This window comes from Miscanthus floridulus, chromosome 8 (genome assembly GCF_019320115.1).
Source record: "Miscanthus floridulus cultivar M001 chromosome 8, ASM1932011v1, whole genome shotgun sequence".
In the NCBI taxonomy this organism is placed as follows: Eukaryota; Viridiplantae; Streptophyta; class Magnoliopsida; order Poales; family Poaceae; genus Miscanthus; species Miscanthus floridulus.
Genome location: NC_089587.1, coordinates 104,285,722 through 104,304,002, shown reverse-complemented (window position 1 = coordinate 104,304,002; position 18,281 = coordinate 104,285,722). Strand labels below are relative to the sequence as shown.

The 18,281-nt window shown below is 44.4% G+C and overlaps 1 protein-coding gene across 1 annotated transcript; it reads right to left on the bottom strand.

Moving 5' to 3' along the window:
- Positions 1–1,712: 1,712 nt before the first annotated feature.
- Positions 1,713–3,675, bottom strand: LOC136477112 (inorganic phosphate transporter 1-6-like). The gene has a single exon (XM_066475143.1). The coding sequence runs from the start codon at positions 3,624–3,626 to the stop codon at positions 1,992–1,994; it is 1,635 nt and encodes a 544-aa protein (XP_066331240.1). The 5' UTR covers positions 3,627–3,675; the 3' UTR covers positions 1,713–1,991.
- Positions 3,676–18,281: the final 14,606 nt, after the last annotated feature.

Genomic DNA, 18,281 nt, shown 5'->3' with positions numbered 1-18,281 from the left:
TATGGAATTGTGGATTTTATTCATGTGAACGAGATCAGAGCCTAGAATTGAATGAAAATTGTCGCCATTTTCTAGGAAGTTCAGGCACGAAGAAAACACAAAGCAAGAGCCTTGAAATAGTATTGTAATTTATTATTTATGTAAGACCTTAACTTTTTTTTATGTAAGACCTTAACTTTTTTTTTAGGAACAGGAGGGGTGTTAAGCCCCTACTAGAAATTTATTAGAAATAATGTAACTCATGTATGACCTATTTTGTAAGTTTCCAACGTATTTATGTAAGTTTTGAAACTTTTCAAATTATTAACGTAGTTTGGTTAATTTATAGTTGTATATATCAAACCATATAAAATATATTTTATATCTCTGTTGTAGAGTTCTTTATCGGATTTTACCATATTGCATATGAAAATTTGGACTACCCTTGTTTCAAATCTTGAGTCCACTGTAGGGGAGTTTGTGCTAGTCGTCAGTGTCACATACAGTCAGTTTCGGTGAGCGTCGTGGTACCAATAAAAAGGCCCTTTTCCCGTCTCGATCGACAGGTGTATAGGACTTCGGAAGAGAAGAGGAGATACTGGGAGAAGCAGCAACTTGCTTGGTGCAGAAAAAGTGGCCGATCGAGAATCCGATATAGGTAGCTTCCGGGATGGCATATTCCGGAGGAGCAAGCATGATACCCCTTGCAAAGCATGCACGCACGCACATCGATCGATCGATCGATCTTTTGTGTCGAGTAAGTAGAAGCACGGCTCGAGAGAGGAGAAAAAAAAGTCGTCATAAAGGGCACCGCACATCACGCAGCTGGGACTTTGCATCTTGGCTTGGCAGGCAGCAGCACAATTTCGATGGTTCAGCTTGTGCCAGCTGCCCAGCTGGGCTTTGCAATCCACTGCAGCATACATTGCACATTTGCACTGACAAGTGACAACTGACTCGCTGAGTGAGCCATGCACCCAAGATTCATTCCATCCATCCAATAATATCCCCCGTCAGTGCCTATGGTCTGTAAACTCATAAGTATGCATGCTGCTTGCTAGCAACAGATGGATCGATGTCACTACTACCATATCTTGCCCTCTCATACAAAACCGCGTGAAGATGGCAGGCAGAAACGATGCCAGAGGATGTTTCAGCCTGCTTGATGATAGGCATGCAGTGAAGCTGGTAGAAATCTGAATGATCTTATCGATCGAGTCGAGATGCCGTGAGGCGCATGCAACGCGTTATTGTTGTCACCACTGTACGCACGGGCCGGCATCGGTGAGCATCCTGTGAACTGTGAAGATATGGATTCGACGCCCCCCTGAATGAACCGTTAATAACACTTTACTAATTTGAGAATGAATCATCTATCGCTCTCTGTCAGACAGCCAAAAAAAGCTGCCGTCCCTACTAAGCTCCATCTGCAATATAATTGATCTATTAATCTGTCTGGCACGAAAATGAACCATATGCATGCATATATTTATTGAATTTAATTTAATTTGGAAACCGTTTCTGTTTGTATATACTCATGCTCAACCTATTAGTGACGGAGATGCACGTGTTTTTGAAAATATTAACATGTTTTTTCCCTGCAAATATTAACAAACCTATACTTTTGGATTGCATTTTCTGAATACATGCAGCACGAAACTTTTTATGAAAACAACAGTACTTGATTTAACAAAGCAGCAGCATGACGCGCGTAGGACAACAACATCTGATATCCGACGGTGACCTCCAATTTATTTAGGAGCACGTGCTTTAAGAGGAAGCTAGCTAGTACCACGTCTCCGATCCGATCGATCCATCGCTGCAAGCAGCCAGCACAAGTTCAACCAAACACAACGAAAACAATGACGGCGACGGCTGTGGCTCGACAACCTCGACCAGATCGAAGGAGAACCGTGTACCCTACCGTGCAACAGCCACACGACACATTATGCACTTGTTCCTTGCTTATATTGCATTTGCATGCATGCATGCATATGCATCTGCTATGGCTACTACACGGGCACCGTGCGGTTGTAGCTCGCGGCGGCGGCGGCGGCGGCTGCCTCGTCGTTCTCGCCGGACATCTCCTCCAGGGACCTGCCCTTGGACTCCGGCACCAGGAACGTGAAGGCCAAGCCCAGCAGGTTGCAGCCGGCGAGGAGGAACAGCGAGTTGCGCACGCCGATGCCCGCGGGGTACCCGTGCTCCGTCTTGCCCGGGTCCCGGCTCTGCGCCAGGTACAGGAACCCGAAGGATCCCACGATGGCGCCCAGCTTCCCCGACGCCGCCGAGATGCCGTGGCACGTGGACCGCAGCCTGGCCGGGAAGATCTCCGCGGGCACGATGAACGTGGTGGCGTTGGGCCCGAAGTTGGCGAAGAAGAAGGTGAGCCCGTACATGACGACGAAGCCGATGTGGTTCCCCGGCGTGGTGGTCCAGTGGTGGTACGGCACGGCGAGGCCCAGCATGAACGCCGTCATCATCAGGAACCCCGTCGCCTGGATCGCGAACCGCCCCACCACGTCGATCAGCGCCACCGTGAACCAGTACCCCGGCACCGTGCCGCACAGCGCGATCAGCGACTGCGCCCGCGCGATGCGGAACAGCTCCTCCAGCGCGCTCATCGTCGCCGCCTTCGGGATCCACCCCACCGCGCTGAAGATGTCCTTCTGGAACAGGTTTTGCGAGTAGAAGGCGATGTCTAGCAGGAACCACGTCGCCGACGTGCCCAGGAGGTGCAGCCCGTGCCGCCGGAGGAACTCACCGGAGAACAGCCCGAAGGACGACGCCGGCGCGGCCGCCGAAGAGGCCCTGCTGCTGCTGTTGCTGTTGTCCTGCGCGGCAAGCTCCTCGATCTCCACCTGCAGCACCTTGGACATGTCCGCCGCGGCCTGCTTGGCGTTCTTCGCCACCAGCGCCGTGTACCGCGCCGTCTCGGGCATCTTGGTGCGCCAGTAGTAGGTGAGCGCCGCGGGCATCGCGCCCAGCATCAGGATGATTCTCCACACGAAGTCGGCCTGCGGCGGCGTGGACCCGGCGGGGTCGACGGCGTAGGCCGGGGCGGGGAACCTGGCCTTGAACACGGCGGACACGACGATGGCGACGAGGCCGCCGGCCATGATGCCGAAGCCCTGCATCGCGAACACCGCGGCGATGAACGCGCCGCGCGTCTTCTTGCTGGCGTACTCGGACATGATGGTGGCCGACAGCGGGTAGTCGCCGCCGATGCCGAACCCGAGCCAGAAGCGGAAGAAGCACAGCGTCGCCATCACGGACGCCGGGGTGTGGCCGAAGGAGAGCCCCGACGCCACGGAGCAGAGGACCATGAGCATGAGCGTCATGCCATAGACCTTCTTACGGCCGAGCTTGTCGCCCAGCCAGCCGAAGAAGAGCTGCCCTGAGAGCGTGCCCACGAAGGCCACGCCGTTGACGGCCGCGGAGACGTGCGGCGGGAGGGTGCCGGGCGTCGCGGAGCCCCCGACGTGGTAGTAGATGCGGCCGAGGAGCTTGGTCACGAGGGAGATGCAGAAGAGGTCGTAGGCGTCGGTGAAGAAGCCCATGCCGGCGACCACGATGGCGGTGAAGTGGTACCATTGCGTCTTGGCGGTGTCGAGCGCGGTGAGCACCTGAAGGTCGCCGGCGGCCATTGCCGCCCCTGCCTCAACCTGCCTTGTCCGGCGATGGCGGCGGCTTGAATGCTTGGCTGGTCTGTCTGGGGCAGCGAGGGAGGAGGCCGGCCGCTATTTATACGCGGCGGCGAAGGATCTTCTTCGCGCCGTGGCCGAATATTCGACGCGCCTCTTCCCCATTGCCGTTTGACCGTCGAGCGCTGTTGCCTGCGGGTGGTCTGTGGGTCCCGCGCCACGGACAGCCTGTTGACTGTTGTAGGAACTTCTTCCTTGCTACTTGAGAGGCGTTTGGTTGGGTCAAATCTCGGATGAGCTGTTTGCAGTTTGCACATGCTCTACTTTGATGCTTGCTAAAAGCACGATTATGTGTCATTGATGCAGGTTAAATCAAGCAAAGAAACATATATATAATTGCAATAAAAAATATGGATCACTTCTCCTATATCGCAGGTACCCAATTTTTTTCAAAGAAAATATAATTTTATCACTGTTTGACATAGAAAAAATTAAAATTATCTCTTGTGAGTTATCTTTTTAATTATACTAGGTGGTTTTCCAATATTATTATCTAAAAAATTAGGCACCTAAAATATAGCAACCCATATATGGACTATGTATATACTCCCTACGTTCGAAATAGGGATGAGCGTGCGCTCGTGTTTGTGAGTGTCTGTGTCTGTAACTGGGTCTAAAAAAATGTTTTGGCTTTTTTAGATACATTATTTTTTACTATGAATATAAATACCGTGTATATCTAATTGCATAACAAAAGCTATGTATCTAAAAAAGCTAAAACATCTTATAATTCGGAATGGAAAAGAGTACCTCTTTAATTGGCTCACATCCTATGCCTCGGTCGTCAGAAAACAACTAAATGATTGGAGGATACGGGCAAGAGTAGGGGCAATGAGATGATTGATGTAGACTAGGCCCGATCTTCCGAAAGGTACGATAGCGTCGATTGGTGGAGACTCGACGTTCACAATCTAGGCTTCGAACGAAGACTGATTCGGACCCCCGCAACCGTTACACCACTGCTCCGTTGGTTATCAACCACGCGAACGCGATTAACCTCGCCGATAAGGCTTTCCTGCAAGCGAATCGAGAACACAAGCAACAACGAGATAAACGCAATCTGAAGTTGCAAATAAATATGAGGCTTATGATAATGAGAAAGAGTTCAAGTCTTTATTCGAAAGGACTAATCGCCACAGGCGAACAAGATCAAGAACTGGGGCCCTAGTCAGCAAGCAGTCTTGGCGGCACAGTTGCAGCAAAATGATGTCTGTTTCACGAGCAAATCAAGAACTAAACAAAACACAAACCCTAAGAAGAGCGACGACTACTATTTATAGAGTCTTGGGCGTCACCCCCCTAGATGTGCCCCCTAATGGGCCCAAATACGATACACAGTCCAACGGACCAAAAGATGGTGTCGCAGTACCCTGGCAGATTCTGGACGCTGACATGTTTTGACGATTTCCGTTGATTCCGAAGGTCTTTTGACGTAAGACTACTTGGATTGGCTTCCTTATCAAATTAGCTTTCCAACCATATGTGGATCGTTGAAATCAGAGTCCGGATGCGTCCTGAGTGACCAGTTTAAGGTAGACTGGTCCTAGAGGCCGAGGCAGACTCGAACTTAAGTTGCTTTGGGCCTCCACCTCGGGGACTCGAACTGAATTAGCCTCGGACCTCCTTCTCGACTTGGACACCCTTGCTGGCCTCCTACCCCTCCATACCATGTGCCAAACATGATCATATGCATGTGTGTCATGTCCTCATCATCCTCCCCTTCTTGATAAAAAGCCGTCTTCGACGTCGATTGTGCTTGAAACTGATCCTGCACAACATAAAGGAGAACGGGATTATGAAAACAAAGGGAACTGAAATAATTGTGAGAAGGAATATGACCATGTTTCCAAGTTTATAGCATGTCATCTCGCATAAAAATTTCAGCAAGCATGTAGACTCCATGATCCGAATACACACGATGTATGTCAACACTATCCTGTAAAAGATTAGAACTAACCAAAGACAATGCAGGATTAGATGATCTAGCAGACATAGGTAGCAACCAACTATGCTCCCCTTCTTGGAAGTGAACTTGTTTCTTTGAGGAATATGAGAAAATGTTTATATTATTATGGCTGCTCTCCAAACGATCATAATCTTGTACAACAAAAGAAGAATTCATATTACTACGAATGTATACTCGATGTATCATATATTATCCCTTGTTGTTATATTTGTCAATAACATGATATGTATGTTTAGAAAACCAAGGCAAATTAACATATTTAAATAGGCTCTCCTACAAACAATCTAGGTTACACAAAACATCAAATTCAATGTAACCCAAAGTATGTAAAGAAGACAACAGTTTGAACTCATCAGTTTTAGTAGCAATATGAATAACATATTTATTTTCAGCACAAGTGACTGGTTTCAAAACATGTAAAACTGAGGCTTCATCAACCAATTTATCTTTATCATAAGAAACTTTAAGCAAATTATCATGGGACGGAGATAAATCAACAGAGGGTTCCACTAACAATTGCTCTATGATAGCATGGTTTGTGGAAGAATTTAGTACATTAAAACTATTCTCACCTTCCGTGAGTGTAGCATCATGGGCATTACCTGTGTTCTCAGCAGGAGTAATAGGTGCATTGTGAAGTGATGGTTCTGAATTTGCATATGAGGTTGTGAGTTCCTCATTTTCTTCCATGTTATCCTCTCGCTTATGTACATTATCCTGCAGAAGGTTAGTCATAGCAAGAGGAATAACAACAGACTCATCCTCTAAATGGTGCACCTCAGCATGTGAAGTCAAAACAAGAGGTGGATTAACAAAGGTTTCTCGCATAAGAAGTTTCATATCATTCCAAGTTTGAGGTTTATCAGAAGGATCTAAAGACTCTCGCCAAGATAAAGCAGAATGTCATAAAACACTAGCTACATTTGTGACCTTCCTCCTTGGACATATAAAGCAAGTATCAAATATGTTATCTATGGTAATTTCCCACTCCATGTACTCATCAGCACCTATACCATTATAAATCGGTGGATACGAACAACCTGTCATTGTTAGAAGATAGCAAAAGACAACACAAAAGTATTATCCCTATCAACTACTTAGGTTGTGGATAAGGAAAAAACAAAGCACTCAACTCTCAAGCGTCTTACCACGGTCTTATAAGTGTTCTTACCAAAGCAACAGGCGGTGCAATCGGTCGGTGACTGTGATACCGTTGTAGCTTGAGTGTAACAGTTGCAAGGCGAATATGTACTTAGTTAGAAGAAAGTGGAGCTTGGATAGGCACAATATAGTAGCAAGGAATAGCAAAATTCGCAACTGAATAGCAAAGCTGAATAAGTATCCTAAGTACTTGTCTTAGTTGCTGGCCTACTCATGTTAAGTACCAGATGTATCAAGTGATGTGAACAGCAAGAATATAATTAGGAACAAAGTAGAAATCAGCACACGCAAACACAGCTCAAATGTCGCTCTCTATGTGCTCCTCTAGATATTATTCCTCTTTTGCCCCTCTCTTTTTTCTATTATTTTGGGATGTCGTTATTTTTTTTGAGAAATTTTAATTTTTTCTTTTTATTTTTTGATATTTTTTCTTCACTTAGGAGCACAAAAGAAGTAACCACAGAAAATATAAGCTTAAACAAGTGAAAGACGTGGCCTGTGAAATTTTCAGAAGACGTGCTCGAAATCGATAAAAACCTTGTGACCACGAAAGAGGATCTTGTGACCAATTTTTGACCAAAATAAAAATCTTCGACCCCAATAAAGAGGGGGATGGACGGATCCAAAAAAAATTTCTGATCAATTTTGATATATGGAACGTCGAAATCCGAGTTCGTATGTGAAAACTAGACCAGTTTTAAAAATAGACTCCGAATTAGAGGACAAAACGGGAACAATGCGCGTAAAATTGGTCACGACAGCAATGATTTGATGGAAACAGTGAAGATAAGCGTACAAAATTAGATGGCGTGGACTAAGGTTTGATGGATACAAAGGAAACTCAACAAGACTTGGAGATGTTCACAAATTATGATAAAAAAACAAAGGGAAAAACATAAACCGGACTTAAAAACGATCTAAAACCAGCAACCAGAACTTGACCTAGGGCACAAACTCAACAACGCGAAACATAGACGAAATTGCACGGCACAATGAGGCTATAGGATAGGGAATATGTAACGATGTATATTTTTTTGGCTTTTTGTGGACTATAGGTAATGCAAAAACAGTAACAATCTAAAGAGGAAAACAAAGTTATACCTAATACGTAACAAAGGCTCTGATACCACTTGATGTAGACTAGGCACAATCTTCCGAAAGGTATGATAGCGTCGATTGGTGGAGACTCGACGTTCACGATCTAGGCTTCGAACCAAGACTGATTCAGACCCCACAACCATTACACCACTGCTCCATTGGTTATCAACCACGCAAACGCGATTGACCTCGCCGAGAAGGCTTTCCTGTAAGCGAATCGAGAACACAAGCAAGAACGACATAAACGCAATCTAAAGTTGCAAATAAATATGAGGCTTATGATAACGAGAAAGAGTTCAAGTCTTTATTCGAAAGGACTAATCATCATAGTCGAACAAGATCAAGAACTAGGGCCCTGTTTCACAGCAAGCAGTCTTGGCGGCATAGTTGCGACAAAACGATGTTTGTTTCACGAGGAAATCGAGAACCAAACAAAACCCAAACCCTAAGGAGAGCGATGGCTACTATTTATAGAGTCTTGGGCGTCATCCCCCTAGATGCACCCCCTAATGGGCCCAAACACGATACACGGTCCAACGGACCAAAAGATGGTGTCACAGCACCCTGACAGATTCTGGACACTGACTTGTTTTGACAATTTCTGTTGATTCTGGAGGTCTTTTGATGTGAAAGCACTTGAATTGGCTTTCTTATCAAATTAGCTTTTCAACCATATGTTGATCGTCGAAATCAGAGTCCGGATGCGTCCTGGGTGACCAGTTTAAGGCAGACTGGTCCTGGAGGCCGAGGCAGACTCGAACTTGAGTTGCTTTGGGCCTCCACCTCAGGGTGTAACACCCGGTTTTAAGAACAAAATCAAATACATACCATATGTGAGCCCAAGAAGTCAAATCTTACATATAGCTACAAATAAGGGTAATATCAATAGACAATGCTTAAATACATAACGTATTAGTATAAAGAATATAACCTCAGAGTATAGACCACGGAAAGACAACTCTGATCTTCATGCGAAGACTCCAAATCCACAGGGACAACTGACTGGTTTATCACAAGCCTATTTCTTCCAAACCCTAGCAATCTGGTACCCATCCGGGATTTTCCAAATATGTGTAAAATAAAGCAAGCGTAAGTACATGTCGTACTCAACAAATATAATATGGGGTTCATGAGGCTCAAAAGACTGACACTGGTTTAACTGCGATTAGCTTTTAATGAGTCATGATTTTAGCAATTGGGTGACAACAAAGTTATCATAAGCCCATAAACACATGATCAGGTAAACACGAATAATGAATAGCATAAACAGTAATCATTAATGAGCAACTTCATCATCAGTATCATCTATGTTCATTATCATTATCCATTAATGATCATCTATTCCATAAGGGTTCCAAGGCCGCTCGTGACCGTGAGTATGGCTGATATACCAGTTTTACACTCTGCAGAGGTTATACACTTTCACTGTGAGTCATGATTTACCCTTTCGCTCGAGGCGGCCAACCTCTTGACCCACTACCAAGGAAGGTCAGCAGGGTTCACTATGAAGCCTTTCAAAGGTTCGTCTAACAAGTTAGGGCCGCTAAGGTTTCTCCATCAGTAAGCATAAACCCCCCCAAGAGGTGACTAACAAAGTACAAAGAAACCAAAGTGCACCCTCTTGGCAGGCCGAGATCATACAAACCGAAGCCCCTCTTGTGCCATAAAGGTAACATCTAACAAGCTAGAAAAGGTCCTCATACTGAGCTAAAGCCAGAGCCATATAGCCCTCACAGCTGTACTGTAAGTCCCGGATGATCACTTACAGATAAGTCCTTAGGGAAAGGAATCTAGAGCACCATAAAATAGCCTAATGCTTTAGCCCCCTTGTTGCATGTTGCTAAAAGGCATCTTTTAATGTTTATTGCATATACCATTAGTCAAGTTACAAGATCATGGTTGTAGTTGAGCACTAGTATCATACTACCTAATGCAATGCCCCATAGGTATCAAGGTACAAGGTAACAAAGTACTAGGGAATCCTTAGTGGTAGTCAAGGTAGACACATGCAGTATGAATTAAATGATTAAAGGTGTATAGGACAACAAGGATGATCCCATGCTATACTTGTCTTAAAACACCGATCCTTCGGTAAGCTTTAATCTTCAATATTCTTCTTCTTCTTGATCACCACGTATACCTCACCGACTGGACATAATCATAAAGCACCACACAAGCATCCATACAATCATACATGATGCAAACAATAGATCTAAATCAAAATAATACACCAAACATAAAATCAAGATGAAAAGTTTGTAAAACGAATCTACGTCTCGCTACGAACACAAAGACGCGAGAAGCACGCTAATCGGAGCTATGGTTAAAGAGATACAACTATCGATAGATTTACTCATAAAACTATTAGCTTCATGTGTCTTAATGGTATAAAAACATATATAAGATATTTTATAGAGATTGTAATTTAAGTCAAATTTAGATTTGATTTATAAAACTAAAGTGAAACAAATCATATTCTATTTATAAAATCTAGTTGCATAATTGTTATTTAAGATATGATTCAAACCATGAAATTTCAGTATTAGTGACATGATAAACACTATTACTAATGCGTAGATCTTGACGCTATGAATCTAACGTAACTTGAATGGACTAAAACGGATCTAAGACGCAGAAGATATGATTTAAACAAGATTTCTTTTAATCGAATATTAGATTAAATCTAATCATGAATTTTAAAAGTTAAAACATACTGAATAGTAGTATGAACATGTAGATTATGAAATTACGAACCTAACGCAAGTTGAACGGATCAAATCGGAGTTAAAACGGAGAAGTTATGTCTATTCTATAAATAGTTGAAAACGTATTTTGGATCTAAACCGACGAAACTACGCTTTTAAAAGAAGAAGACGAAGTGTGAGAAAACATTTTGGATTGCGGTCTTACCTAGAGGTACCTCGGCAGCGTAGGAGGAGCAAGACGGCAACGGCAACGGCGACGGCGACAATAACGGCGAGGGAAAGAGGAGAAAAATATAATTTACTATACGAGGGATTTCCCAAACTAGGGGCTCCACATATGGTAGTTTTGGTGTGCTTTGCCTAAGGGGTTGGTTGATATATATAGAAAGAAAAACTCCCCACATCCACGTCAACTAGCGATATTGTACTAATTGATGTTACACCCTCTACATTTACTAATGGGCCTAAATAATCATTAAAACCCATTAGTAAATAAATGCATGGACCTTTAAGATTTATTAGGATTATTACACATGGGCTTTGAGCATTGGGAAAAATGAGAAATTTATTATTTTCGGAATTAATTAATTTCATTGATAAAACAATTCTAGAAAAGTCCAGAATTGATATTTAAGCCACGAAAGATACTTCGAGACCTTCAAAAAATTGGGGGAAAATTCCTAGAGACACTTTGGAACATGATGAACCCAAATAAAGTATTTGGAGCTCATAAAAATATTGTTGGGAACTTAGAACATAAAGATTAAAGTGAAGGAGGTAGGAATTAAATTCCAGAAAGAAGCTGAAAAATTCATAGAGATAGATATTCGTCTTCTAAACGTATAAAAAACACACATTTTGTACATAAAAACACGAGGTGCGACCGGCATGAATGCAACAAACATGTTTCTACCTTATGATAAATTTTAAATTAATGAAATTTTTTATTTTCCTATGTTTTCATGTGCACAATAATTCATAAATAAACAATTTTAACTCTATTTTCAAAAGTGACAAATTTTGAGGTGTTACACGGTGACTCGAACCGAATTAACCTCGGACCTCCTTCTTGACTTAGACACCCTTGCTGGCCTCCTATCCCTCCATACTATGTGCCAAACATGATCATATGCATGAGTGTTATGTCCTCATCATCGATGATGATGATGCTCGAGAAGTTGTGTTAGTTGTGGTGATGAGTATAGATTGATCAGAGACAGAGAAAAGATAAGGAGTTGCTATATTTGAGGTGCCCGAATTTTGAGATGATTTTCAGACAACAATGTTATACAACTAATTAGTACAACTAAAAAGACAACTCACAAAAGATAATTTATATTTTTCTATTGTCAAACAATAACAAAAGAGTAATAGGTGAAATATATATATTTAATTTATTTAATTTTTATTTTGTAAAGTGTGATAAATTAGGTAAGTTTTAGGTATATAAAAAAATCTTTTTCTAGATTTGATGGATGCATGTGTGATCTGGCCGATATTATAAATCTTTTTTATTTTGCAACAATTTTGAACTTGATATATTTCTATGACCATGTAATTTTACATGTGACTTAATACATTTGAATTTGCATGTGTGTCAACGTGACCTGTACTTGATTTGCATGTGACGTGACATGATGCGTTCATTATATGACTTGTTTAATGGTGTTTAATGGTTTTTAATTGTTATTTTGAAGGATCTGGAGGGGCATAAGCCCCTACAGTCATTTATTAAAAACAAAACGGTAAATGAAGTCACAGGGAATTTTGTGCACTATTTAACCACTTTAACACAATCGTTCATAGAGATTTGAGATAATTGTGCGTGTACAGATTTAAAATATGAGTGTAAAACGTCTAGAAACATATTTATCATTAGGGCAATCCCAATAAAAGAAACTAGTAGTTTCTATAACATAGGATACCACACCAAAAAAATACTGCTTTCCAACCCATGGTTTCTATGAGTAATAATTATTTTCTCTTTTTCTCTTCCAACTCTATCTTCTTCTTTCAATGGGAGTGCGACACGAGCTCCCTAGAAACTGGTGGTTTCTCCCCAATGACGATTTCATAGTTTCTTGGTGCATTGGGTCAAGAGTAGACCTGATTTCTTCATGAAGAAATCATTTCTATGATTTTTGCTCTCTTTCTTCATTAATTACGTTGCCATGTCAGTGTTTTGCCTATATGGCAAGTCATTTAATGAGGATAAAAATCATCATCAATGCATCATTGGGACTGCCCTTAAATATTTTCTTAATTTAATATTTCTGGGGCAACGAACGGGTGGCGTCCGGCGGTGGGCCACAAACTTCCGGCGGCCGGCTTGCGGGGCTATGTGTGGGCGGCGTCCGTCGGCAGGTGGCGGACTGCCGGCTCGCGGGCATTGCGCGGGGCCAGTAGCCAGCCGGGACGTCGCGGGGCTGCATGTTTCTTGTACTCACCGTTATCCGGACCACGGAAATGAAAGGGCCAAGGCACCCGCGCGGCTTCTGTTTGACTTGTGGATTCCGCAATTTTTTTTCTTTCCTAGGTTAATTAACTAATTGATTAATTAATTTAAAAATATAAATTCCAAAAAAATTAAAGGCTTAGATTTATTTGATTTGAGGTATTACCTCCTAAGAAGTAAATGAGAGCATTGTCCATAATAAAATCGGACTTGCTAGCGCAGGGACGTTCGTTTCGGGGCGCTAGCGGCCCCGTTCGCTGGTCTGAAACTTGGCTGGAACTGGCTGAAAACACTGTTTCTGGTTGAATTGTTGTGAGAGAAAACACTATTCCGGCTAAAAAAACAAGCCAAACAAGCCAAATATAGGGTAAGCCGAACAGAGCCCGCGTCCGGACACTGTCGCGCTTGACATGAGGGCCCATGCCGCTCCGTTTTCCGCGCCTGCACACGCCCATGCGGGGGCCGTGTCTCGATCTGCACCTAGCTCCATTTCCCGCACCTACTGCTCGCGCCCTTTTCACTACCACGCGCATGCACACGGGCCCGGCACTGTAGCAGGCGGCTGCGGTAGGTGAGTCTTACTGCAATATGTGCAACACCAAATCTACTTTTGTAATATCTAGATAAAATACTTAAACATACGTCCGAAACAAGTTAAAACACTTGCAAAACACCAGAAAAAACTTGAAACTGCGTGTGTAGCCATTGCAAACATCAAGATAAAAATATTTGCAACATACGCATGAAAACACTTGAAACACTTGCATACATATGCATCATCCAAATTTACTTTTGCAACATTTAGATGAAACACTTGCAACGTATGTCTGAAACACATGAAACATTTTAAACCTACGCTTGAAACATACATGTATAGACATTTCAACATGTGCAACATCCAGATCTACTTTTGCAATATTGATACAAAACATTTGTAACATACCTTTGAAACACTTGAAACATGTAGTTGCAACATGTGGTTTTCAGCTCAAACATCTCCTTGATGCTTCGGCGAATGGAGGCTCATCGGCGCGTGGAGGTCACCAGCGTGCTCGATGGTGGCGCGGAGCTCGTCGGCCACACGGAGCTAGGCGGCGACGTACAGAGGGGGGGCGGCATGGGCGGCGGTGGCGTAGAGGACGGGTGGGCGGCGCATGAAGGTCACCGGTGTGCTTGCCGGCGGCGCAGAGGGCGGGGTAAGGACGGCGCGTTGAAGCCGCGACGAACGAGGCGGAGTGGGGAGTCATGGGCTGTAGACTCGTCCATACCAGTGGCGGATCTAGAAAATACATTCAGGGGGGCTGGGAACTCATCTCCAACTCGAAACTCATCTTCAACCTCCGTCGGGAGCACTCTAGCACCTTCTTCCCTGTTATTAATGGCTGAAAAATTCATAGGGGGGCTCCAATGGAGCTGCCAGGGTAGGGGGGCTTGAGCCCCGGCAGCCCCCTGGCAGATCCGCCCTTGGTCCATACGTATGGACGCCTTCCATGGGAGGGAATGGAGGTTGGTGGGGATCACCTGGGAGCAAAGCACGTCAGCGAGGAAGGCATGTGGATGGATGCAGCGACGCAGGGAGTGAGTAGGGAAAGGAGGACGAAGGTGGGTGCGCACGGCGACGCAGCGGCCCTTGCAGTGGAGAATGAGAGTCGTGTGGGCCTGTGTGAAGAAGCCCGAAGTGGTGCGCCAACTTCATTTTGGTCCGTGATGTTAACGGTAGATGCGGCGTCCGACGGAAAAAGAACCGTCCGGACGCCCTAATCTTTGCGGGCATTGCGTGGGGCTAGTAGCCAGTGGAGACGTCGCGCGGGGCTGCATGTTTCTTGTTCTCACGATTATCGGGACCACGGATAAGGAAGTGCCAGGGCACCCGCGGCTTCTGTTTGACTTGGGGATTTGGCAATATTTTTTTTCTTCCCTACATTAATTAACTAATTGATTAATTAATTTAAAATCTAAAATTCCAAAAAAAATCAAATGTTTAGATTTATTTGAGGTATTACCTCTAAGAAGTAAAGCAGTAGCATTGCTCATAACAAAATTGCCTATTGCTAGAAGAACAACAAAAAATAGGAACCTAATAAAATATAGAAGCCTCGAGGTAGCTGGAGGCAAGGGCTGAGAGTTGATAAAAACGAGTGACCAAAGAAAGACGAGGAGGTTAAAAATCACTTGATGGTTAGATCTCAATTAAGAGGCAGGTATTTCTTTAGGAGAATTTCTATTTATCTGTCAATAGATTTTTATCGAAAAATCTACAGGATTTTTAATCCTTGGTCGTGCAATCTATAGTTCATACCTCCTTCATTTGTCAGAAGACTGAAGTATGGCATCTTCATTTGTCATCAGCACTGTATGCTGATGCTTATGCTGATTTGTTAGAAGAGGAAAATACTGATCATTCGCTGAAAAGTAATGCTGAAGTGGTTCAAGCGAACAAGGTGTCATTATGTGGTGCTCTGTTGGCTGCATTGCAACTGACAGGGATCCTTTTCTTCTGAAAGCAAGCAATGCTGAACTCAAGCGCCACTGTAGAACAAAAAGGCCTAGCAGGGCCTATCAATATGGGATGGAATGATTGAACTCTAAGCAAAGCATTCTGGTGACGGTCAGATTAGCCGTATAATAAGCTAAGATGGAGCACTGTCAATAGTGATCATATATAATAATAACGAAATATAAGGTGGTCAAATGAGGCTAAAGCGGTAATGAGAGAGGGCTACTTGTTGGAGAAGGTACGTTGGGGAGAATGATGCACAAGCATATGCAGGCATAGCATGTTAAAGCATGCTCAAGGGTCGGTCGGACAGGTTATTTAACTTGGGAGTTGCTATTGTAGCCATGCTGCTTTAGCTCCTGTCCTCCCAATGTGCTGCCCTGCAGCGGCCACTTCACCGAGACGCCACGTTCTCTGATACTGATATTTTTCTCTTGCATTGTCCCTTGCTTTTACATCCCCAATAAAATCTTTTGTTTCTTTTTTAGTCTTCATGCATCATTGTTCTCGCCTCATCAATTCCCGAGGAGTTGATTCTGCTCATCAGATATTACACTCTCCGTTTCGAAATATGCTTGTTACTACAAAGAATTGATTTTAGTCACTAGTCAATTGATATATATGATGGACTAGACAGGACTTGTATTTTTAGTACTTCTTGGAGCTCCTGTTACTTGTTGGGCTGTGTGGTTATGCAGGAATGCAATGGTATTTGAAAACAAACAAATTTCATTTTTTAGGTTATTTACCCAGAATTTCGCATTGGCTGCAGTATCTGGGCTATTCTCAAGAAGACCGCTTCGCAGGATATGTTTGTAGCGGCCTCGTAGTTCTCGGAGAAGGTGGCTATGGAGTGTCTTACCCAGGTACATGGGTGGTGGTCTAGTCAGGTTGTGTACTGTCCAGACAGAGGCCCGGAGGATTTGAAGTTGATGTTCACCTTGATGGAACAATCTTTAAATCAATAAAACTTTCCATTTTGAAAAAAATGATCCCCATAATCCAATGTCAGTTTCAAACTTTCAGTCACAGAGCGTGACCCATCTGGGTACGTCCTATTTTTCCTCAAAAATAAGCAACCAAGGTGCCTTGCATATTTCCGAGTCCAGGCAAGCAGCAAGCTTGATTACTTGTACTAGTCAATTATACTCAATTGCGTTGCTTTATTATGTGTTCGTTCTCTGAAAGTCCCTTTGTTTGGCAGTGTGATATGGATGCGTGTGCACCTGACACCCCTTGAGCTTGATGAAGGGCCGACGCGACGGTTCAGAGGTGCTGTTTCATATATAATATGAGAATTTTTACAATGCTTGTCATAAAATGGACGGCTCATGAGGACCGATCCGACGGCTAAAAAGGCAAAGAAACCGAGAGGAACCAATTTAAGAGGTACCGGGAGGAACCAAGTGCATATTAAATGGTGGGACCATATGCACCGGGTGCATATTAAAATTGATCGGATCAGCACATGAAAAAAGTGGAAAATTTTCTATTTTTGAAATTATTTTACGTAATTGAGGGTAGAACAGTAAATCAAGGGTAGAAAAATAATGTTTAGAGTACTAGGGATGATTGAAGTACTACAGTGTTTTCACGTATAATTCTCTTCGGACCAACGTAGGCCGACCCCTCTCTCTCGGTCGCTCTGTTCTTTCTCGGGCCCTTCTTTCTCTCTGTGTGCTGCGGCGGCGGGCGGGGTGAGGGCGAGGGCGGTGGCTGCGGCGGCGAGTGCGAGGGCAGGGCTGCGGCTTCCAGGGCATGCCATCCCTCCTCACCAGTCCCTGGCGAACGGCGGCACCGCGTAGATCCATCAATGGCGGTGGAGAAGGCGAGATCCGGGCCCGGCGGCATCCGCGCTTCCCTTCGCGGCGGCGGTGGCCGTCCCCGCGGGTGGGAGGGTGCGGGCAGCGAGGTGCGCTCGCGGACGCGGCGGTCCGGGCAGCAGCCATGGCGGGGATCGACACCGTGGAGGAGGACGAGGAGGGTTGCTGGGCTCCTACACCGGCACCGCGTAGATCCGGCGATGGCGGTGGAGGAGGCGAGATCCGGGCCCGGCGGCGTCCGCGCTCCCCTTCGCGGCGGCGGTGGACGTCCCCGCTGGCGGGAGGGTGTGGGCGGCGAGGTGCGCTCGTGGACGCGGCGGTCCGAGCAGCAGCCATGGTGGGGATCGACACCATGGAGGAGGACGAGGAGGGTTGCCGGGCTCCTACACCGGCACCGCGTAGATCCGGCGATGGCGGTGGAGGAGGCGAGATCCGGGCCCAGCGGCTGTAACAACCCAGAATTTTCCTGAAATAAAAAAGAATAAAAATCACAACTACAATTTTTTTTCTAGAAATAGCCAATGGTTGGTGACTGTCTTGTAGGAAAACTACCCTAGTTGCATAAGTAGTATCTATTGTAGATGTTTATATCCTTGTATTTATTAATTTGCATGAGTTGCTTCTTATGTTCTTTTGTATTGATTAATAAAAGCAACAATATTTATTTCAATATTTAGATAAATGTGTGTGTTGTTGCCAACCCTTGGATGAACCCTAAATGACCTCTAGTGGACCCCATTAGGGCATACATGTGTAGGCAACACATGTGTAAGCATGTAGGAATCATGGTGTAGCTAGAAATAAAGAAGACATAACATAGAAGAGCTAATCCAATTAAGCTAAAATGGAGGAACTCCTTTTAGGCCCTAGAGCTCAAGCCAGCCTGACTCCAC

What these genes read in the sequence shown, in the direction of transcription:
- LOC136477112 (XM_066475143.1), bottom strand. Translation starts at nt 3,626, where the DNA reads ATGGCCGCCGGCGACCTTCAGGTGCTCACCGCGCTCGACACCGCCAAG.